At 33.4% G+C, this 25,588-nt stretch overlaps 1 protein-coding gene across 2 annotated transcripts in view; it reads right to left on the bottom strand.

Annotated features, from left to right (window-relative positions):
- Positions 1-1,795: 1,795 nt before the first annotated feature.
- CLVS2 (clavesin 2) overlaps positions 1,796-25,588 on the bottom strand; it is an 88,025-nt gene continuing 64,232 nt past the window's right edge. For both annotated transcript variants that reach the window (XM_072832587.1, XM_072832599.1), the window contains one exon: positions 1,796-24,091. In XM_072832587.1, coding sequence (XP_072688688.1) covers positions 24,004-24,091 — 88 coding nt within the window. In that variant the 3' untranslated portion in view covers positions 1,796-24,003. The remainder of the gene's footprint in view (positions 24,092-25,588) is intronic.

Here is a 25,588-nt window from a genome sequence, read left to right as displayed (position 1 = left end):
GTCTGATTGGTGTACACTACCTTGAGGGCCAGCCTCAGCTGGTGAGAGGCCTGCTGCTCTGCTCTAATTGATGTGTTATGGAGATGTCAGCCACTCTGAGTCATCAGCAAATGTAAGTTGGAGTACAGAGTGTGCTGCAGTGATGCAGGGCAAAACAGAGCCAGTCCCAGCTTCATTCTCTACTGACTGCTGACAGTGCGCAAGAGATTCAGAATATAAAACTTCATGTTGTAATCCCTTAAGAGGGGTATCTGCTCTGTGCAAAACAGTGTTTTGTGGTGATTAAAGACCTAGGTTTATGTATCAGAGAGAACTTACCCTTATCAGGGAAGGGTCTTTGGGCACATAAATTGATGTCACAAAATCAGTTTCCCTCATTGGAGAATTTTGTCTATTCTCAGAGTCTAGGAGTAGTTTTAAGGCTTAAGTGGAATCCAGTATATAAGAGGCAAAACAAAGAACCAGGCACAGGATGAGAGTTCAAAAAGTAATAATATTATTAAGGATATTCCATACATTGTTTCCATACAAATCCAGTGTGGCTAACATCATTTCTTTCCTTTTATTTAGTCATTCCTCTGGCTTAACTCTCCACAGCACAACCCTTTATATCTTACCTTCCCTTTCACCTCAGTACAATCCACTCATCCAAAGGAATAGAGACAAGAAACGATTCATGTCCAAGAAGAGGCAGTAAATGAAAAATACAGATATTATTTTAAAACTCAAACACTAACTTCTTTGGCGTTAACTTGACCCATTGTCTACCTAAAACCTGGGTGTGGTGTTTGCTTTTGTTTATTTGTTTGTCTTTTGTTTTTGTTTGTGGTTTTTAAAAATGTGAACGGGCTTCAAATTAAGTCATTGAGCACAAACCACAGAGGATTTGCTAGTATGCCAAAATTCATAGGACATTATGTTAACAATAATACAAAAAAAACCCAAAACAATAGTACAAATACAGTGCAAAAGTCAAAGCCCCTATTCACACAATAGCTGAAACAAAATCTATTTCTACCTGTAGATGGGATTTACACCTGGGTTTTCACCCATGCTAGCAATCACGTGATGTTTGAGTAAGGCCATGGCTCACTGAACGTCTCTTCCGATCTGTCTTAGCCAATCCAATACTGCTAACAACTTTGCCCCTTGCTATTCTTCGGGCTTTTTCAGTTTCTTAGGTTAATTTTTCTTCCTCTGGTCTTCAATTGATTTCTGGACTTACAATCTCACTTATTCTTGTGTTTCAATAGCAACCTTAGGTTGCTAAGGCTGCCATAACAAAATACTACAGACTATATGACTTAAGCAACAAAAATTAATTTTCTCACAGTTCTGGAGGCTGGATGTCAAAGACCAGGGTGCTGCTGGGTTTGGTTTTGCCTAAGGCCTCTCTCGTTGACTTGCAAACAGCCTCCTTCTTGCTCTGTCCTCACATGGCCTCTTCTTTGGTGCTCTTTTCTTATAAAGACACCGGTCCTAACAAGGCCCGTATTTACAATATCATCTATTACCCTTAATCACTTCTTAAAAGGCCATATCTCCAAATACAGTTATAACAGGGGTTAAGACTTCAATAGAAGAAATCTGGAGGAATACGTTTCAATCCTTAACAACCTTGCAGATTATTCATTTGAAAAAGATCAACCTCCCTGACCTTGTCTAGTCAAACACCAAAATAGCAGGACATCATTCTGTAGGTCGCTTCCAAGAAGTATGACGTTCATCCTAAGGGTAGACCTGGGCCTAATGCAATCGAATTACACAGGGCCTGGGAAACACGGCAACACATCAGTTAATTATAAAACCAACATTTATTTAGTGAATTGGATAAAAAAAAAATCTCTCTTTCTTTTACTGAAATAATATTTCAAACATACAGGAAATGTAAAGAATAATAAAATGGAACTTAGGCACTCATCCAACTTAAAGCTTAGAAGATACTTTAAGATAATTTCCTTTAAAAGAAATATATTACAGATATATTTGAAGCCCCTGTGAATCCCTATTTGATCATATTCCCTTCTTTTCTTCTTAGAAGTAATAATCATTATTTTGAATTTGGTGGTTTTTACCCTCAGTATGATATTTTTATTCTTTTGCTTCATATAAATAGACTTGTTTTTCTCATTATTAAATTTCATATAAATGGCCTCAGAATATAGGTGTCAATGTCCAAATTCCTTTTATATATGTAGCTGCAGCTATTTTAATTGTCTTATCACACTCCAGTGTAGAATAGTAGAATATAGCACAATGGAACTGTTTATTCTTCTCTTGATGGACATTTACATTGTTTTCAATTTGTTGGTTTTTACAAATAACATTTGAAGGAAAATTTTTGTATCAAATCTTATGTGCCTGTTCAAAACTTTCTCTAGAAACTGTAAAGGAGGAAAAATTTCCCCAAGATTCTAGGTTCCAAAGTTTCTTTCTTTTCTCTTAAATCCTTTGCTCATTTTTCAATGGCATTCTCTGCCTTTTCTTATTGATTTTCAGGAGTTTATTCTAGATTCAAATCCTTTGTTGGGGATCCCTGGGTGGCGCAGCGGTTTGGCACCTGCCTTTGGCCCAGGGCGCGATCCTGGAGACCCGGGATCGAATCCCACATCGGGCTCCTGGTGCATGGAGCCTGCTTCTCTCTCTGCCTGTGTCTCTGTCTCTCTCTCTCTCTGTGTGACTATCATAAATAAATTAAAAAAAAAAATTCAAATCCTTTCTTGGATATATTCATTGCAAATAGGTTTTGCTAGTCTCTATCTCATCATAAATAAATATATTTGTGGTTTATGATTAAATAAGTTTATCTTAAAATAAATAAATAAATAAATAAGTTTATCTTTTGCTATATAGAGAATTTTAATTTTAATATAATCAAATATATGACTTTCTTTAAAATTTTTTGGTGGTGGTGGTGGCGAAGCATAAGAAATCCTTCCTAACCCTTGCATCAAGATATTCAGCTATATTTTCCTTCTAAAATTTTAAAGGTTTATTTTCACACTTAAATTCTTAATCCATTGAATTAAAAAAAAAAAAGGTGTGTGAATCCACTAAGAATACTAAATATTAAATAAATACGGTAGGATGCATATTTATAATTTTTATCTGATAGTTCTAATGTCTGAAATTTTAAGGGAAGTGATATCCTTATTACTATTTATTGTATCTTATGATTTTGCTCATGGTAAATTTGGTTCCTCATGGATTTTAGATTGTGCATTATGAACTTTTTTGCAAGATCCCTTTGTATGGAAGTCCTGGGAAACATAAGTTTGGTATGTCCCTCCAGAGTGGTTGGTGCTTTTCTTTTTCCAGGCATTCCAGAAGTACCACCACCTAAGACTTTTTTTTTTTTTAATGTTATTTCTGATTATGGTTTTCTAGACCACTCATGTAGCTTAAATTGGAACCTTAATTCCACACAGTTATGAATTTTCAGCAGAGACACTTACTTTCTACCTGGTAAATTTGGTGATTTCCAACCTCAGGTATATTTTTATACTTTTGCTTCATATGAATAGACTGTTGTTTTTCTCATTATTAATGAGAGTAATACTTATAAGTTATTATAGTATAAATACTATAAGTAATACTTACTTATAAGTTTCCTTATGAGGGTAAATTTCCCTAGTGAAGTAGCTATTCTATTCTTTTTCATGAAGGCATATCCTTTTGGGGGGCCTAGTTGAGTGTAGGATCTTATTTCTAATTTACCATCTCTTTCTTGGATCCAAACCCTCATTCAACCTTTAAAACTGATGGAAATAGAATAGCAATCTCCTCCATCCACTTCTAACTCCTCCCTCATTCCACAAACCCACCACCCAGTATGATTCTGGAGCTTCAATACTTTTACTTTCTTATCTTGAATATTTCCCTTGTTTTCTTATTTGCTCAATTATCCATTTAAAAGGATTTTAAAAATATTGTGATCATTCTAACTATTTTGTTTCTCTAAGTTGAAGTTCTTCTTTTCTATTTATAAATATTGTATATATATATATATATATATATATAAAATAGATTTACTTCGTGATTTACTTTAATTGGACAAAGCAGGATTTATATTCTTAAAAATTAAATAACTGTTCTATAGTTTCCATTTTCTTTTCAGCATTTTTATACATTTTTTCTATTCAGATATCACTTGGGAGGTATAGCAAAGGGTTTAAAATTCAGATTAATTTTCCATAAACAGTACAGCATCATGAATTATTTATTTTCAGAATTTCAGCTGGCTGTCCCTGGCTGCCAAATTTTTGCTGTCATGCAAATTGCAAAATAAAATAAATAAATCCCAACTGACATATTATGTAGCAAGAAATGTTCCTTATCTCCACTACTTGAAACTGGGAGCAGGGACAATTTAAATTTTTCCAATTTATGTCAGTAATGTTGTGGTGTCCCATACAGACCGTCTCTCTAAGCACTTTCCCAGGTCATCTGCTCCTAGTATCACTTACCTAGTTATACTCAGAATCAAAGGATTCAGTCTATGTAATTTCTTACTTCTCATTCCAGAAAGAGACCATTCAGGAAAAAACTTAAAAATCAACCAAAATTTATTTTACTTATTTTTGCTGCTTTTTCTTTTCAAAACTCCTGTTCTTGTTTCCTTTTGGGAGACTGGTAGATGCCATTTGGTTAATATAATTAACAAAGTGAAAATCTGCTTCGATTGTTAGTATTCCCAGAAATCTGTTGAACATCTTTTTTTTTTTTCTATGTCATTTTAAGGAGTTTATGGTAGGATCAGACTAATAAAGTGAATATAACAGATATTCCAAAATTTAAAAAGATAAGAGCATATAAGTGCTTCTCATGTTCATCAACAAACCTGTCCTGTGAAAGAAGAGAGCAAGAGACCCTTCCAGTGTCCTCATTTTCCACTCAATGGAGATCATAATGTATCTTAAGCAAACATTCATGAAGTGTAAGTCATCAGAGAGTAGGTTTCTCACATTTTCCTTTTTTTTATAAAATGCTTTTGATTAAAAATAAGTCTTTAAAAAGTTCTAACACATGTAATACATGCCATATTTTTTCTCAGTTGTCAGGAACATTAGAAGCCACTTCTGATGATCATTTCCAAGTAGCTTTAGATAATGTGTTTCCAATATGAATCTCCTTTTTGAGAATGTCCATTCTTATTTTCAACTTATATCTTTCCCTTAGTTTTTGTCTTTGACAGAAATAGTGACATTTGCCCTCCAGGTCTTTTATATCATGAGTCACTTACATTGCACGGAAAGTACTTCAATATACGTAGATAATATTGTTTTATAAGATATTCTCTATATCTTATGTTTTCTTTTTATTGACACATTTTGCAAATATGCCAATCTTGAAAACCACATTGCATTAAATAAATGTAACAGAGATGAGGTTTTTTTATTACTATAAAATGACAAAAATTAATTTCAACAGCAATTAAACAATTCATCTAGTTGTCTGGATTATACAATACATGTTATATATGACATGCATGATAAGCTGCACATTATACCACGTTATGTTACAAAATTTCTATTAATTAGAATTATTTAAAAAGCAGAATATCTTGATTAATTTCTGATAATTTCAAGATATTTTTATGTAGCAGAAAATTGTAGTAGAAATATCTTCAGCACTAGATAACCATGTTTTAGAATCCTGCTCCTTCCCCTTACTACTCTGAATTCATCTTCATAAAAATCTTAATTTTCATCAAAGTGAAGCATGAGTTAAAAATACCTTCTCTCTGCTAAAAAACTACTTGGCACATAATATATTCTTTTCTTCCATGTTTATTAGGGACATTTAAAAAGTAGAATAAGCTATGTGTTAAATAATAGCTAAGGTAAAGTAATATTCTGTCTCTTTAGTCTAATTTCATTTTCTGTATTGCTGATAATGTTGAAAGCAGAATGTAAACTATTGGGACTACACAAAACAAAAATCTTCTGCACGGTGAAGGAAACAATCAACAGAACTAAAAGGCAACTTATGGAATGGTAGAAGATATTTGCAAATGACATATCTGATAAAGGATTAATATTCAAAATATATAAAGAATTTGTAAAACAACACCAAAGAATAAATAATCCACTTAAAAATGGGCAGAAAACATGAATAGACATTTTTTTTTCCAAAGACAGTATACAGATGGCCAACAGACACATGAAAACATACTCAATATCACTTGTCATCAGGGAAATGCAAATCAAAACTACAATGAGATATCATCTCACACCTGTCAGAGTGGCTAAAATCAACAACATAAGAAACAAGAAATGTTGGCAAGAATGTGAAGAAAGGGGAACCCTTTTGCACTGTTGGGTGGGAATCCAAACTGGTGCTGCCACTCTGGAAAACAGTATGGAGGCTCATCAAAAAGTTAAAAATAGAACTACAATCCAGCAATTGCACTACTAGGTATTTACCCAAAGGGAAAAAAGTACTGGTTCAAGGGGATACATGCACTCTGATGTTTATAGCAGCATTATCTATAATAGCCAAATTATGGAAACTGCCCAGTATCCATCAATTGATGAATGGACAAAGAAGAGGTGGTATGTGATTCAATGGAATATTACTCAGCCATAAGAAAGAATGAAATCTTGCATTTGCAACAAAATGGATAGAGCTAGACATATTATGCCAAGTGAAATAAGTCAGAGAAAGAGAAATACCATATGGTTTTACTCACATATGGAATTTAAGAAATAACCAATGAGCAAAGGGTAAAAAGAAGAGAGAGGCCAAAAAACAGAGTCTTAACTGTAAAGAACAAACTGATGGTTACCAGAAGGGAAATGAGTTGGGAGATGGGTTAAATAGATGATGGGTATTAAGGAGGGCACTTGTGATGAGCACCACGAGATGTACGGAAGTTTTGAATCACTATATTATATACCCAAATTAATATTACACTGTATGTTAACTAAATGGACTTTAAATAAAAACTTAAAAAAATACTGATAGTAAACAGATTAACCGATATTATTTAACATTCATCAGTACTTTGAGACTTTGTCAGAATTTTCAACATTGCTTAACAGTACTCATCTCAAACAGAATAGCATTGGTGTTCTCTGGCTTCTAGTTCAGTTTCATGACACTGTTGCTATTTCTCAACTCCCTATTCACCCTTGGTAAGTTGTACTCCCTGTTGTCAGGGCATGAGTTGCTTAGTGGTAAGAGCACATAAGGATGGTTGGTCTATAAGGCAGGAAACATTGACCAAAAGCACTGTAATAGTTTCCTCTTTCTTCAAATGGGGACTAGTGGCCTGGAAAAGTGCTACTACACATAGAAATATAAAAAATAAAAAAAAGTATCTGGAGCAAAAGAGGCACTGAGTTTATGACTTCCTATTATAGATGTTCTTCTTTATACTAAGATCAGTTTACAGTGATAAAAGGGTCAGTCTTTCAAGAAGACATGCCAATTATAAACCTTTAGGTATCTAAGAGTAGAGTGCCAAAATACATGAAGTAAATACTGACAGAATTAAAGGAAGTAATAGAGAATTCAACAATAAGCATTGGTGTCTTCAATATTCCATTTTCGATAATGGATAAAACAACTAACCATAATATCAATCAAAAAATAGAATACAGAGACACTAGAAACCCACTATATTTAAATGACACCTTCAGAACACTTCATATTTTATAATGTTTTACCTAAATGTAAAAATAGAAAGTTTCCATCATATAATAATTAACACTAATAACTAACATTTGTTATTTACCAGGCTCTATCCTAAGTGTTTTACATGTTTCTTATTTTTTAATAGTCACAACAATCTTAATAAGTACAAAGAAGATTTTAAAAAATTATCCTGATGTCTAATTATCCTGATGATAAGCAAAGATGTTATAGTATAAGATTATGTCCCCCCTTTTCCAAATTCTTATATTGAATTCTTATATTGAATACCCTAACCCCCAGTACCAAAGAATGTGACTGCATTTGGAGATAGTGCCTTTAAAGTGGTAATAAAGTGAAAAATAAGGCTTTCAGGGTGGGTTCTAATCCAGTCTGACTCCTGTTTTATAAAAGAAGGAAATTGGGACATGGAGAAACACCAAGGCTATTTGTCCACAGAGGAAAGACCATGTAAGGACACAGCAAGAAGGCAGCCATCTGCAAGTCAAGGAGAGAAGCCCCATAAAGAAACAAAACACGCCAACATCTTGATCTTGGACTTCTGCCTCCAGAATGGTAAGAAAACAAATGTGCTTTTAAGCTACCCAATCTATGGCACTTTGTTAAGGCAGCCTTAGTAAACTAATACAAAGGACTTAAATAAGAGTCTGACCTGAGAGATCACAGCCAACAACTACTCTAGAGTATCATGGCTTACATGGTTATTTTTCTTTGTTCCCAATTTCTAAAAACGTATACGTTGTTCTAATCCATACATATTATTAATACTCATTTTGAACCTGTTTATCAAAATAATCATAGGGAGCTATTTAAAGTCACCTTAGGTTCTGAGTAACTTCAGAAACTTCGGGTTTTATGTTGGTTCACAAATGATGAATCTTAAAAGAAACAGACTTTGATTCTGGACCACCCATTCCGAAAGGTATAAAATGACTTTGTTAAAAACTGTTTTAAAGACAACTTGGAGGTTTATGAAAGCTAAAAAATTTAGAGATAGAAAGAATCTCACTTGCATATCTTGGTTACCATAACATTTCCTCCTATAATCCTGGAAGGATATCATCTCTGCTATATGATTATTTAAAGAGAAGGTATCCAAGGGAAATGAGTACTTGTTGTACACTTTCTGTGTATCCAAGACCTCAGAAAATCCTGCCTCACATTATGGAAGAGTAAAATCTGAGAGCTTTTTTGCCTAGGCTTATACATAAATTATCTGCAAGAGGAAAATAAATGACAAAGCAATTGTTATTACAAGGAAACTTACTGTCACTTCCAACCAATATGGAATACCTTAATTAATGTGCATCAATAATGTCTAGAATATTTATTATTAGATCAGTAGATATTTAGTTTCCTATGCCATAGTATTTTGTTTCCTTTCCTTTAATTTGCAGTATTGGAACACATTGCATTGAAGCACATGTCAGAAGTGTTAGTGAGAAAAAAAAATGTATCACAAAGGGAATAGCAAAGTTCCTACAATGTACCTTTCTTAAAAAACTAAATTAGGCTTTTATTCCAATGATCTATTCTGCTAGAGTTCAAAGTTATTAAAATGGCAATCAATTTAAAAGACTTTTTGCACTATTGATATGTATATACTCTGGCAATTCCTCCCACTACAAAACAAGTAGAAATGCTATATTTTTTAAAGGCTATTTAAATAATGCTAAACTGGCAATAAAGTAAGGGAAATCCTCAGATGATAAATATAAGCCAGGTGTGAGAATCTAAAGAAGGATATCAAAGATTGATGACAGAGATTACTTAAAAATAAAAAAAAATCTTTCAAAGATTGATGGTAGCCATTGACCTGGGACCTTTTACAAATCCTATTTTACCAAAAGTTTTGGTTTGAATAGTTACTGAAGGTACAAGAAATATAAATGCTTAAGGCTGGAGCATTTGAAACACAGAGCAGTGAATGGAGCTAGGACTACCTAAGACTGTTAGACACCTGATGGAGGAGAGCAATATTCGATCTCCATCATTCACTACATGGAAACATCAATTCCACTGAGGTCAAGAATTAAATGTGAAAGGCAAACATGTAAAACATTTTGGAAAAAAGAAAAGAGGAAAAAATCATTTCCTATAGAAAAATCCATAGCTTTAACAATTTTTATTAGAAAATAGGAAAGATTAATAGTTTAAACCCAAATTAGAAATTTATATTAAAAAGACAAGATTCACAAAATTTAACACAAAGAACCAGGCAAAAAAAAAAATAGTGAAATTAATGAAATAGGAAGCAAAGGTACAATAGAGTTTCAAGTGAACTTCATAACTTATAAAGTTATATAAAAAAGGTTTATGACAGTACTAATAAAGACATATATGAATAGTCTGAGGAGTAGAAAGGGAAGATGAATACAAACACAGCATATGTATGTTAAAAAGTAGAGATTATTATAAAACTTATGCAAATCAACTTGAAAACTTCATTGAAAATGGTCAAATTCCTAGAAAAAGAAAAACAGTAACTGAAACAGACTCAACTATAAATGGAAACTTCAAGTCCTAAAGTCATTGAGGATATAGGATTAAAAGTTTAAATATCTACATAAGGAAACTACCAGTCACAAATCATTTTAACTAAATTCTGTCAGACATTCAAATTAAGAGATAACCCAATCTTACATGAATTATTTGCAAAACTATGTTTTTTAGAGATATACACATAAGTGGTAAACTATAGAGAAAGTAAAATTAACTGTCAACATAAATTAAGATAGTTACCCTTAAGCAGTAATCAAAGGACGTCATGTAGAGACATAAAGGAGGATTTCAACTATTGGAAATGATCTATATCTTAGGCTGAGAGGTCAGCACATGGGTGTTCCTTCCTTTATTCTGTACTATTCTATACTATTCTATTTTATTCTGTACTACAAACATTGTAACTATTAGCAATGTCAAAATGCTTTGAGACAATAAAAAATCTTAAGATTTTTAAATTTGATTTTTCAATAAATAATACATTCACAAAGTTCAACAATAAAAAGAAATGTAGAAAGGTGAAAAATAAAAATTTCCTTCTCACCCTTGTCTTAATCCACCCAATTTCCAAACAACAAATGTTATTAATCCCTTATATTCTTCTGCATTTTCATAACATATAGGCAAATATGAATATTTTATTTCCCACTCCACTTTTTTACATTAACCATAACATATTCTGTGCAATATTCTGTCCCTTGCTGTTTTTCTCAACAATATATTTAGAAATCTATTCCAGCACATAAAGCATTTACTCATTTTTTTTTAGATTTGTATAGTGTTCTTGTTTATTTAAGCAGATTATATTAGATCTACATAGTATCTTTTCCATGGATATATCATATATTTTTAAGATTTTTCTTCCCAAATTTTTGTTCCTGCAAACAATTATCCTATAGATATCTTTGGAAGCATATTCGAATATATCTTATGAAATATTTCTCATGTGTGCAAGTATGTCTGAAGGATAAATCCCCAAAAGAGTAGCTGGAGTTTAGTACCATTTGTAATTTTGATATATATTGCCAAATTGTCATCCTTCCTAAAAGTAATATAAGAAGGGCTTATCTCCTCATAGCTGCCTTGAGAAAGAGTATGTTATCAAACTACTCCATCGTTTGAATTTCTATTTCTCTCATTTTGAGTATGGTATGGCATTTTTTTTTCATATATTTTGTTTTGTTTTGTTTTGTTTTTTGTTTTTGTTTTTTTCATATTTTTAAAGATACTATATTTCCTTTCCTGTGACCCATCTGATCATATCAACTACCCATTTTTCTATTGGGTTTCCTTTTTATCATCAATTTCTAGAAACCTCTTACTATATTAGAAAACTTGACTCTATGTCTGTAAGTTGAAAGTCCTCCCAGTTTCTCATTTGCCTTTCGGCTTTGCTTATGATTTTTTTCCGTGCAAAATTTTTTAATTTCATTTTTTCATTTAGTCAAATGTATCCTTCTTTTTAAAACTTTCTGGAATTTGAATCATAGTATAAAAGACTATTTCAAGATTATCAAGGCATTCTTTCATGCTTTCTACCAACACTTCTGTGGTTCCCTTTTTTAAATTTGAAATTACTAATATATTTGAAATTTATTGTAACTTATGATATGATGTATGGAGCTATGCTGTTTTTAATCATAACTTATTTTCCCAAAGAGAAATCATATCTTAAATAGATCATTCTCAACTTAAAATACTACATCTTTTTAAAATTCATTATTTTAAGAGAGCATGACTCTGTGTATCATTTATATTTTCAGTGTGTGTCTAATACAATGTCTTCACACATTATTTTAAAAGCCATAAAAAAGCAGTGAAAAAGTCACATAAAATAATAGTGGCCAAGTAATTCCAAACCACCCTTTTCCAAACTCAACAACAGGAAATGCTGAAATAATCTCAAGTAAAATGCAGAGCCTTTTTATTCCCTTTTAGTGAACTGACTTAAATGTTTATGCTTAGATTAGCCAATTTATTAAGATCCATAACTCTATGTTTTTTAAAGATTTCAGAAAATCCAATCTGTTAAATACTCCAGTCCACAAAATTCCTGTAGTAAGCTCTATGAGAACTGCACATCATAAATGTGCAGTAGGGGAAACACCTGAATGGACTCATGGGAAGCTCTCCCAAAAAGTAGCACAGCTTTCCTATATATCTTCACAGTGGTTTGGCAGCTATCACGGTAGTAACATCCTGTCCTACTTGCCTTAACTCACTGACAAATGTAGAGAAGATGGTCAAGAGCTAAGTGGAGTAATTGTGTTGAGATGCTCCACATCCCATTTTCTTCTTGAAATCAAGGAACACATGCTTCTAACCATGATCGCTGGCTTCATGAAATGACTATTTAGAGATAGGCCTGATAAAGTTTCATCTTCCTGTAGAACTGGGCTTAGCCTGAAGCTATTGATTGCAAAGATCCTGAAAGTTTGGGAATAGTGGATATGTACAGTCTGTCTCTAATTTGAAAATCCCTGAGCATTGCCCTCTTTGAATGAGTAGATGTTTACTTAACATAATACTGGTGGAGAATTCCAAGCACAGTAAATAGTATGGTGCAAAAGAAACAGGTTCATATGCAGGTAGAACCGAGTTAAATAGAAAAAGGGTTAGGAGAACAAGGGGAAAGTTATTAAAAGCAACAACAATATCACTGGACTGATATTGGTAGAACCAATTCTACCTTAAATTTATTGTATGACATCTAGCAAGATAGACCATTTATGGGTCTCCATTTATATACTAATAACAAGAGCAATTTAGATTATTTAATCTCTAGGATCTTCCAGTAGTGGCATCCGTTATTCTCAGGGATGTAAGAACAGAGGTAGTTTTTGGTTCAGATGAGGGGGCCATACCTGAAGGATAATAATAAAACTTCTTTTGTTTTGTGTGTGAGTGTGTTTTTTAATTCAAGTGTTAATAATAATCTGTCAGTTTCCACTAATCAAATATGTTTACAATTAGTAAATATTCTCATCATTATTCCAAGTTAAAAATATGTATAGTCACATATTTTTAGATTTTTGTTTAAATTTTGAAGTATATAGTTTGTTTTACTACTCTTGAGAAAAGTTTGTTAAAACATGCCTATAATGCTCATTAAATGACAAAAGAGCAATTGTGATAAAATAAGGTTCAAAATTCCTTGTTCCAGGAAAATGTTTTCAATTACCCTTTAGTAAATAAGTTGTGTAAAAATCGCTATTTTTTTTCTGAGACCAACTAAAATCCTCCATATATAATCAATAAGGGAAATAAGTGTATAGAGACTCCGTAAACAAACAAGTTCACAAAAGTAGACAATCTGAAGGGTGTCTCTACCTTCCTGTTTCTAGAATCTACATGTTTTATTATGACCATAATAAATTATGTTTTTCCTTCATAAATGTAATGAGTCAGTTGTTGATGTCCTTAAATACCTCTTTATAAAAGACTGTATGTGAAATAACTCCGGTTTTGATTAACATGCCATCTAGCCTGCCCTAACATAGACATTTTCCTGATTTTCTATGTGAACAGAAATAGAGAAGCTCCACGTTTCCTTAAGATGGAAGTTATTTGCTGTTCTTTTTTTTTTCTATATTTCTTAAGAGAAACTTTTATTTACTCATGGCTCCTCCTAGATGAGTTATAATGAGTATTAATGGTGTCTTTTACTCTACCCATATTTTGAAACTTTCCCATGATGAGTTTCATTAGGTATTTTATAATATGACTTTGCTATAAAAAGCAAAACTTCTCATTAAGTTTCACATATCAGGAGGAAATAATCTTTTTAATACTATCTAAATTAGCACCTCTGGAAGTACAATGGTCAGAGCTTCCTTTAACTGTGGTACATAGAATATACCCAAATTTGTTCCAGAAAACAATGGGTTTGTGGTTCTCTGTGGATAAGGGAAAATCATAGATGAAACGGAAAGATTAAATCATACAGTCTATCTGAATTTATCTTTGGTTTCTCTTTGCCTTCTTTTCTGATGTGTTTGTTTTTCAGTTATAATGAGTTAGAGTAGTAAAGAATCTGCCTCAAAAGGGACAAAATTGAAAATTGTGCAGGACCTTTGGACCACCTCAAAAAGCAGATTGTGAGCTGCATTACCCCTGAGTGTCAACAGCCCTAGTAACTACCTCCAGCTTAAGTGGAAAAGAAGGAATCAAAAAACCCTAATAGTCACCCTCAACACAGCATGGATATGAGAAGATGATGCTACATTTTTCCATGAAAAGGAAGGGGCCAGGTATCAAAAATTAGTTCACACTGTTGATACAATTATTGGCCCATTTTACAGATGAGGAGAGAGAGTGCCAGAGGTCACACAAATTAAACTAGATAAGCCTTCATCACACTTAAAACACCAAGTGACCGTATATAACTTGCTTATCTGCTGTTTGTATGTCTTCCCCACTAGAATGTGGAAGAGCAGGGGCTTTGTTTTACTGCCATATCCCTGGAACTTGGAACAGTTACTGGGGTGGAGGAAGTGCTCAATAAATATTTGTTAATATTGAAATAAACTGAAATCATCATTCACTCCATGGCTTAATGGGGTAGACTATAACAGACCCTGGCTTGTCTCTCTATCCTGTTATTCTAGAAGGCATAAGAAGTGCCTTTATAATGATTTGGAATTATACCAATTTTATCAAATATATTAGATTGAATCAAGAATAAATCAAAATAACATTATAACATGCCCACACATTTACAATCCATTTGAAAGCATTATATACTCCCAAATACTAACACCAATGTCATGTCTCCATATTTTAATGACAAATTTATTCATAGCTATTTATTATATCTTCTAAATTTACAGGAATTTAGTTTATGATAAAAAGATTGAAAGATATATTCACATTCACATTTCTGAATCCAAAATTTCATTTAGTGACATTTTATTTAACAGAAGCCCGTTCATCCTCAGAGATCAAAAGGGACAGAAATAACCTCAACAAGAAGTGAAACATTAATACTATGGTTTTAAGAATATAATAGAGGACCTACAAAATTTCTAAATCCATGTAGAAGTAGATAGAATTAATAAAATTTACCAATGAATATATTCCTAGGATTCAATCATAAAAATAATGCATTAAAAAAAATTTGGTAGAAGATGACATGCACTGTGTATGCTTGAAATTGAACCCTTTATTTCTGAAGTGATGCTAAACACATTCTTGAAGACTGGCAAAAAAGGAGGTCACAGAGGCAAATGCCCTCCACATGGTTAAAGATCAAAAAAGTAAGAAAATTCTTTTTCCCCAAGCACAGGCCATTTAATCTCTTCTCTATAGAAGGTTTTCCAAATTACCCATTAACCCCTAACTGCTATATATTTATGTAATTGGCAAGAAACATAATCTACATAGGCTACACAGTCCCCCATTTTAAAGCCACTGAAAGACTGATTGCCTTCTGAAAACATTTTCAACATCTAGTCTTATTCTTCAGGTTATAGTTCCTTCTTCAACTTCACCTTCAACATCACACTTATTTTCAGTGTCTTCTTAGTAGAAGACATAGTAGGAGATGGTAAGGCTGGAAGCTTGAATGATTCCAACGTAGGGAAAGGGACATGGGGTCGTGAAGGGAAAAGAATAACATAGGTTTGGTAAGAATGAGACGATAAACTGCAAAGGATAAAAATCAGCAACACATCACACCAAGAACCAATATCTAAGGTATTTGGCTACTAAAATTATGGTGAAGTCAGCCCAAATTGAAGCAGGGGGGAGTATGGGGATAGTCATGGATGACAAATATGACTTTAGGTTCAGAAAATGATAGTTGTTATCAAAATGCAGAGAAGGGAGAAAGCTAATTAGAACATGTGAACACGAGCGGTTCCTGTCATGTGGTACCAGAACTATCAGCCTCCAAAGTAAAAAATTTAGAAAGATATCAAATATAAAACACAACTGATATGACTTCTGTTAAAGTGTTTCCAGACTACATTGTTGTAATATGTATTTCTAATATCACCAGAAGAACCAAAGAACTTCATTTCTGTTATAACGATTTCAGAGAAGGAGTGATCACAATTTCTTACCCCCCTCCTCTTCTTTTCTTTCTCCTTTCCAGCAAAAGTAACTATCTTGGCATTTTCTCTGACTCTGCCTTCCAGTATTGGAGGAGTTACGGTTTTTCAACTTCCTGCAAATTTTAAATCGGTATGAACAAGGCTAATCAATGAAGAACAATTACTATGGTTTTGAGCTCAAAATGACTTTTTGTCTTTGTAGCCTCTCCAAAAGTGAGTGTAAGCCATGCATATTATAGATAAAGGGGCCAATAAACTTAGAGTAACTTCCAAAGACAGAGCTCAAACACTAATATAAAACTAAGGCTCTAGGGTAGAGACCAGATTTGAGGAAGCATGGGGATATAATTATTGGTTCATGTTTCCACCATCATCAGAGAGGGAAAAATTCCCTCTTTGAAATGAATAAGGAAAAAGATGTTTCTTATTAGGGGAAAAAAAACTATCCTTAAATGCATACTACTGGCTACTACATAACATACCATGCTGAAACAAATTATAGATCTTCATGCAATCTTTTTGGATTTGCTACTAAATTCCAGGCACTGTTAAGGCACCAGTAATGCAACAGTAAATAAGACAGACAAACTCCCTGCTTGTGTGGAGTTAGTATTCTATTAGGAAAAAGTAAAATAAACAAAATAAATAAGCTATCTGGTGTGTTAGAAGGTGATAAAAGTTATGGGGAAGAAATAGGCCAGAGAAGGGAAGTATAAAGAACCATGTAATTTTAAATAGAAAAATTCAGAGAGGTCTTTCTAAGAAGGTGACATTTGAATAAAGATGAAGGAAATGAGGGGGGAAAACTATGTGGATATGGGGGAGGGAGGTGTAGAATGAGACAGAATGAACAAAAATGCAAAGGTTTTCAGCTGGAAGAATGTTTGGCAAACTCTTGGCACAGCAAGGATGGAAATTTGGCAAGAGAATAATGAGTAGGAGAAATATTCCTAAGAAATCTCTAAGAAAAGCCAAGGTCAGGGGTAAGAGGGTATATTACGTAGAACTTTAGAAGCAAGAGACTAAACTATTTAACAATTACTTTTGCATTTTACACCCAAAAAGTCCAAACCAATCAGAAAATATGCCATTCTGCTCTGCTGGTGCTTACAGACTTTCTATCAAACCTCCTCATTCTCCATTATAAGGACATTGGTTTTTTATTCTTGCAGGTTTTGAGAAGAGTAAAATGATCTGAGCTCATTCTTATTATAAATCCACTTTAGGGCAAAAGGGCAGATGCAAAGAGATTCATTTTCAGATTATTAAAATATTCCAGGTGGAAAATGTTGAAGTTTTGAAACCAGGTAGTGATGTCATGGTTAGAGAAGTGGTCAGAGTATGGATATTACATTTTGGAGAAGAGCCCACAGTAAGAGCTCGCTGATTTTTTATGTAGTTTTGAGAGAGGGGGGTGGAAAGAGGATGATTGGAAAGTTTTGAGCTCTGGAACCCAGAAGATTAAGGCAACACTTAGGGAGATGGGAGAGTTAAAGGAGAAACAAGTTCAGGGGGAAAGAAGAGAAGTTTGTTTCTTTGTAAATGTTAAATATGAGATGTTTCATTTCATACATCTAAAGGAAGGGATGGATATTACTGGTCTTCTCCATAAATGGTAGATCCAAAAAACATTTCAGAATTTTCTAGCACTAAAATCTTATAGATTTTTGAGAAACTTTTAGGTAAAAATTTATAAATCAAGACACAAATATTTAATCCTATGCAACCAGTGAATTGTATTTATATGTGTATAATGTCACATTTTTTCTCAAAAGGAAGCCGAGTGTTTATGGTTTCTGTCTGATACTTTTATGAATCCAGTTAGAAAAAAAAAAGGCAGGAGGGAGAAGAGAGCATAGTCATTTTTATTTTCTGAGAGAAGTGAATTCAGAGACGGGGGTTGCTGATGTCTTTGCTGTGCGAAATCATCTGCAGTTGAGCCAGAGAAAGTTGTAAAGTCTACCAAAGAAGGTTCTAGATAAATGTCTCTTTTCCTTCATTAGATGACTTTTCATCTACAGGAATGAAGGAATTTCACAGATACAAATGCGTAATTTGTTAAGCATTTTTTTTTCAAGTCAGGCTAAATACTTTAATTTCACTTAATATTTTGAAAGTAAATAAAAAAAATATTTTGAAAGTATGTTTTCAAAATACTGGAGTATTTTTAATAGATTGATTTATTTTTTAATAAAGATTTTATTTATTTATTCATGAGAGACAGAGAGAGAGAGAGAGAGAGAGAGAGAGGCAGAGACATAGGCAGAAGGAGGAGCAGGCTCCATGCAGGGAGCCCGACGTGGGACTCGATTCTGGGTCTCCAGGATCACTCCCTGGGCTGAAGGTGGCGCTAAACCGCTGAGCCACCGGGGCTGCCCAATAGAATTGATTTAAATCAATGTTTCTTTATAATTTTGAATTTATGTTTCATATGTGATAACTTTACATAAAAAATGAAATTTTATTTACTGATCCTTCCCATTGCCATAAGGAACTTAAAAGTTGATTTACTTCTTCATTAAGACCATCCTTTGAAATCTTGTCTAAAAGTGATAGAATACTAAAAATGACATTTTGATTAAGTGAATTGCTAAGCTCCAAACAGACGTGTCAGAAAATCTCAGATATTCTAACCAAAATAGCTAACTAAAATTTCTTTAAAAAATATTGTCCATTTTTAGATGACATTTTAGAAATTTGCATTTTACAGGTGCAACAGATTCAATACTACCAAATTCAACGTTCACCAAATACAAAATGAATGCTTTTTTTAAAGCAGAAATGTATATTTATTCAAAAATTATATCATACCAGTTATAATACTGTATTGGAATAAAGAGCTCCCTCAAATAGTAAACAAGTGTTCTTAGTATTCTTATCAAGGACTTGTAGAAGTACCTCTTAGACATCTTGTTTTTTTTTCATAGTTTTGAAAACAAAAACTACTTGGTTTTGGAATTTTATTTATCTTTTAAATAAGTCTGAAAACTGAAAACTGGACAATGCTTTGAATCTCTGTTATATGTAAACCAATTATAGCCCATTGCAATTTTTTAAAATTGTTAAGGATTTTTTCACTCTTAAAAGTTCCATTAACATTTATTTTGATTTTCATCTAGGTCCCTCTCATTCACCACAAAAATAATTTTGACAGAATAAATGCATTAACATCATTAAGGACACAAATATTTGTATTGAAACTTGAAACTAAGTCCAATACTGACCAACCACCTTCTTCATTGTAACAATGTCCACTATCTACTATAAAAATGCATTCATTGCATCTAAATCTATGCTTATTTTTTTTTTGTTTTAATTTCAGCAGTATCACTTGCACCCTCCATCTTTGAAAAATAGTACAATTTGGCTATTTCAATCCACAGAATTGCTCTTAAATGTTTTTTTTTTTCCCCACAATCCAAAGGAGTAAAATCCCACACTCATCACAAAATAGACTTCATAACAGTATCTCCATGTGTGGGTTAATGTATGGATGTTTACCAAATCAAAACTTGAATTTATGAAAAATTATGTTCTCTAAGCCATTATGATCATGATATTAATGTTTCAAAGTCATGCCTCCTTTTGTATTCTTACTTATTTGTCACCTTTCAAATACTAAGTAGTGCTTATTGAAAATCAGTTTTGTTCCAACTAAAACAAAGAAAACAAATTCTTTTCACTAGGGAAGATAATTATGCAGCCTGGTAATTTAGCCAATCCACTTTCATGCCAATATATTTCATACAACTTGCTGATTCTTACATGATCTAATGGCCTCATAAACTTAAAATGCACCACTATTTCTTAGGCCATATATCTACATAGCATATTTAAGTGGAATATATGCCTATGAGCTTATTGATATAAAAAATGTGGATACTACATCTGAAAGTTCAAATACCATGCCAGAGCTCTGCTCCTTTTACTTTGTGTGTGGAAAATCATTCTAAAATGTCCTCATGGCTGATGGCAACTTTTCAAGTAATCATTAATAAATACACACAAAATAATTTAAAAAGATTTTAACTAACCAGACCAGCTAGACATTTAGATAAAACAACAGAAGAGTACATAGCCTCTCAGTAAGTTTTCTTGATATAATCCCTCTAAAGGACCACAGGCATATCCATAAACCTTCAGGTTGTTTGTAGAAGGAAAGGAAGTCGATTTCTGAAGATACACTGCCATGGCTCTAAGGGCTTCTATTTGTGAGTAATAAACATGTTCCCCAAGGTCTAAAACAATGCTCCATTTTCTTGATGCATCAGAGGGACCTCTGCTCCCTCAGGAATATTCCAGAAACTTCAAATGTTTAATTTAACAATGTGACCTAGTTAACAATATGAAAGAGAACCTAGCTGCTTGGCTTTCCTGCTTATGAATGTATGAATTTTTCAGGCCTGTAAAGTGGACCAGCATTTTCTGTGAAAAGACTTAAGGAATATCTGCCTACACTATGCAAACTATCCTTGAAATAAAAGAAATCATGCATGCCCACTTTAAACACTTCCTTGTAAAGACTCATGTATTGTTTTAGCCTAATGCCAGATTTGTAAATAACGTGCTCCAGTTACGGTATTGAACTGACACGATAAAGACTTAATACCGTAGGAGAATGTTCCAGGCAAGGCCTCAATGATCCTTCTTCGAATGGTACTCATATTTCACCCTTTTGATTTAGATGCATGGATTTATTTTCCAGAAGAGACTACCAATAGAATCCACATTCTGGTATCACTGCTTTATCTCATTTTTAAAGAGGCACTTCTTCACATTTCTTAGAGTGTATTTTCACAACAATCTCTTCCTTTGAAGATATCAGGCAAATATCACTGACAATAAGAGTAAAGGTATTTATTTTTACGCCAGCTTTGGAAGCAGCTGCCCCTGAAACAATGGAAGTAAGAAAGGATGTAAGAAGGAGCTGGCAAAACAGGCAGGGTGAGAGAAGCAGCGACTACTAGCTTGTTCCAAATCAAATGTGGTAATTCTTTGATGTCTACATATTTTCAGTGACAAGACAGCTACAAATGGAAAATGTAGATCTCAAAATAGGCATGTTCGTTATGGCCAACAGCTGTGTGTGTGCGCATGCGTGCGCATGAGACAGAGAGAGAAAGAGGACTCCATCACAATTAAACTGACATACAGGAGTGCTTATTTACTAAGTTACATGACAATAGACATAACTACAGAACACAGGAAATTAAATTAGGGGGGGAAATCCCTAAATGGTGCTAATTAGCTGAGACGGAAGGGAAAATCTATAAAGTTGACCAAATATCCCTTGACTAAGCAGCTCCAAAAACATTTCTGGCCAATGAGTTTACTCACAGATTGAACTCGATAAAGCAATTTCAAAAGGCATCATCGTCGTAATTTGTTCATTCGTTTAAAAATATTTTACACAATGCAGCCAACTCTCAACTGCTCGTTTGAAGAGGAGCAGACGCACAGCCACAGGATGCAAAGTCTCCAAATGTTGGGTAAGGGAGATAGTGGGAATCATACTTATAATTGAATAGTTATTCATACAATATGCCTTTCTGGTTATTTTTAGATATGACACTAGCCTTACGAGAGAGAAAAGAAGCTGGCTCTGCTGCTTGACATCTGAAGCTGGTCTAAAAATTGGCAATAAACAGTGTGTATCAAGAGAAACATGGGAGAATGAAAAGTTGACCATCATCCTGCACCTTGTTTCTAGTTTATACTAATGCATTGTATTGCTGAACACTTTCTTCTATTGTATATAAAGTCCAAGACTATAAAATGTATATCAGCTGGGCAAAAATATAAGAATCCTGTGGTTAGGGTCCTTACAGAGATAAGAGTTGCCGTGGCTTTTTATCCCCAATTCACTCCAATCTCGATAATATTTATGGGTAGAGCAGAGGACCTGACAGTTGTTATTCTTCCAGACTTAACTTGAGGTTGGCATTTTCAAGGTACATTTCAATCATATTATTTATGCATATTTATGCATTTTTACAAACACTGAACAGTCCATTTGCGATACTTATGCAGATTGGCGTACTGATCTTGATTTTAAGATTTTTGGTATAGAATTATAACTGGAATTTTTGAAGCTTTTGGCTAAAAAGTATATAAAGGCTGTTACATTTATTTCTATCGGTTTCCAAGAGCTCCTTGAGATATTTTTCTTTCAAAAGAATATTTTAGTGGTAAATTTTCAATCTCAAAAATTACCACTCTGAAAAGGTGGTAAAAATCTTGCTTTTTCACACTGGAATTTGAAATTTAAAGTAATATTTTTAAAATGTGTTATAATTGCAGGATTTTTATGAAATAAAAACTAAATAACATAAGGATTCCACATCTAGATTTAAGCTATAATATGCTGTCTCAGATGCCCTCAGATGCATTATGTCTTATGGATACAATATGTTCTTTCAATCTTTTCTGGAAAGAAAATCTGTACTTATAGGTTCATTAGGATAATTAACTTGAATTTGAGAGAAATTATATTATTCTTGGTCACCTGATACTACCTACATTATGTTGAGACCTGTTGTTTTCTGAAGGAAAAATTTATTCACTAAAATGGCACAAATTCAAGATTTCATTACAAGTTAAATTAGAATTCCCTTAAAATAGGTTCACTGAAAGTCTATTTCACTATACTTCATTTTCATTAACTTTAGTGGAAATAGTTTTCCAGAGTTAGCATCTCATGTAATTATTTAAACATCTGTAAGATCATTGAATATGTATGATTTATTTTATAAGCCTGTCACATCAAGGATTTATTAGAGCTCAATAAAAATATATATATGTGCATGTGAATATATATACATATATATGTATATATGTGTGTGTGTATATATATATACATATATGTATGTATATATATTTCCAACCAGAGCACAAGAATTAGAAATTAGCCCCTTACACATGGCAACTTTTATGTCCAATATTAGTTGTCAGAACACTATTCACATATGAGTTCTCTTTCTCTTGGTCAAAGGATTTTAGGGGGGAAATGTTCTTAAGTACATCAGACAAGGATACAATGGGGTCTCAAATGAAAGACATACTGTGAACACAGCAGTTTAAAAAAAAATCCACTCTCTTTCAGAATTCCACATCTTAATCTGGGGAAATATCTCTTCACAAGACTCCAGGAATTAAACAACATAGAAGAGTTCAAGTGTTTAGTTTTTCAGCTCCTCTGCCATTCCTTTTCTCCAAAATTCAAGGCCAGTGATAATCACTAGGACACATTTTCTGTGAAATGAAAATCGCTAGACAGGATTTACATTTATCATCCTAATTTCCTAGAATCATCTAGTCACCTGTGTCCATTAAAAGTACATTGGAATATGACAGTTTCAGAGAAAAACATTGAAACAATCACTATGATAGCTGAAATATGGCTTCATAGGAAACAGGGCTACATTTAATTAGCTTCCATTGAGTACGTGTCTTTTCTGTTTTTTTGTTATAGTTCATACCACTGGCATGGACTCATGAGCCAATCTTTTCCAATTTCAGTTACTACCAAAGTTTACAAACTTGATGTGAAGATTACATTATATTTACAAAGAACTTGGCACTTACAGAATAAATTATTGACTTTTTTTTTCTTTAACTCCAGACCAGGGCACCCATGGTTCAAGCGAATGGGAAAGCCCAATGTCTTATTTTATATTATGCTACATTAACATGAATAAATAAGTTTCCAGCTGGTCATTCCTCCACAGTGCTGTCCCTGTTGCTGAAAACAAGTACCTTCCATTTCTAATCCATGGGGAGTGCAGAGAAGTTATCAGTCCAGAGAGAGCAAAGGTTGCATGTTTTCTTCTTCATTTTTATCCATGCGTTTTAATACTGTAGGATCCACTACCGATTGGGATCTGGAAATGATAAGGCCAATGTCAGTGAGTAATTATCAAATAATCACATTCCCTTCCCTGTCTTTTCTCCATTATTACCTGTCTCAGAGATGTGGATTATCTTCCCTTTATCAAGGAATTTATGAACTGAGAATGCTGAAAAATTAGAGTGGGGCATACTTACGTTGGGTTTTGCATCAGAGGAAGAAAAAAAAATCCCCTCTGAATTCTAAATAGAATAATGAACAGCAAAGGCTTCTGAATGTACCATAATAGGCTTACATTCTCCTCTTCACAGAGAATTTATAGAATAGGACAGATCTGTGATAATAGAACATTTCCAAGTAGGAAATTATTACAGTGAAACTACTGTTATGAGAAATGAAATAGAAACAATAAGAACCTTGATTCCTCTCCTAAAGAGCATTATGAGGGGTGCCCACGTGACTCAGTTAAGCCAGGACTCTTCTTGATTTCAGCTCAGGTCATGATCTCAGGGTGGTGAGATTGAGCTCTGCATTGGGGTCCAATCTGGGGGTGGAGCCTGCTTGAGATTCTCTCTCTCCTCCTCTCCTTCCACCCCTCCCCCAGTTCTCTTGCAACCTCTATCTCTCTCAAATAAATAAGTCTTTAAAGAAAAGGAGGTCTGTGAAACAAATTCAACATGAATGTGCATTTTTTGACCATCATTTTTTATTTCTAATGACCCCATTAGAAAAAAATTTTAATGTGAGACTTTGTCAGATTCCCCACTAGAACATCCAAATAAAATCAGTCTTACTCTGGAAAGTTTTGTGAACCGACTTAAGATTTTTTTAAAAAGCAAAACAAACAAAAAAACAAAAAAACAAAACCTCTCTTGTCTAGGCAGGGGCACTTTCTGATTAGGAGAGCAAGTATCTGAACTCCTTACACACGCTTTTGATAGTAGGTGGGAATTATATCTCAATTCATCATTAGGAAACAACATGAAACTGAGAAGGAGGAAAGTCAATGAAACATGCTACTGTTATGGCAGGAAACTGCATTCTTAATAGCTATGGCATTAAAGAAGCAGCTGCCCTTTTAAAATTCTCCTCGGTAATGAATTTTCCCCCTGCTGCTGCATTCCAGCCAATTGGCTATTGCTGTGGCAATATGCCTCTTAGCAAACCTCATTAACTCTCAAGAAGAAAGACTATAAGCTAAAATACAACTGCACATGCTAATGAAAAAGAATAGCAATGGAACTAATTATCAAAGCAAAAATAATTATAGGATTAACTGATTAATTGACGCATTCATTTAAATAAACTTAAATTCATTTCTAAAGAGGGAGCAAAAAGAAAGGCGAGGACATTAAAACAAGAATGTTTTATTTCCTAAGTCATTTTCACTATTTTATCTCAATAATACATTATAGGTCAATATATGTCTGTATCAGACAGGAGATCAACTAAAGTTGAATTAGCAGATGAGAAAGAGAGAGAGAGATAAGGAGAGGGAGAAGGAAAAGAAGAGGAAGCAGAAGAAGGGATT

This window comes from Canis lupus, chromosome 1, assembly GCF_048164855.1.
Source record: "Canis lupus baileyi chromosome 1, mCanLup2.hap1, whole genome shotgun sequence".
NCBI lineage: Eukaryota > Metazoa > Chordata > Mammalia > Carnivora > Canidae > Canis > Canis lupus.
This window is presented reverse-complemented; position numbering and strand designations above follow the sequence as displayed.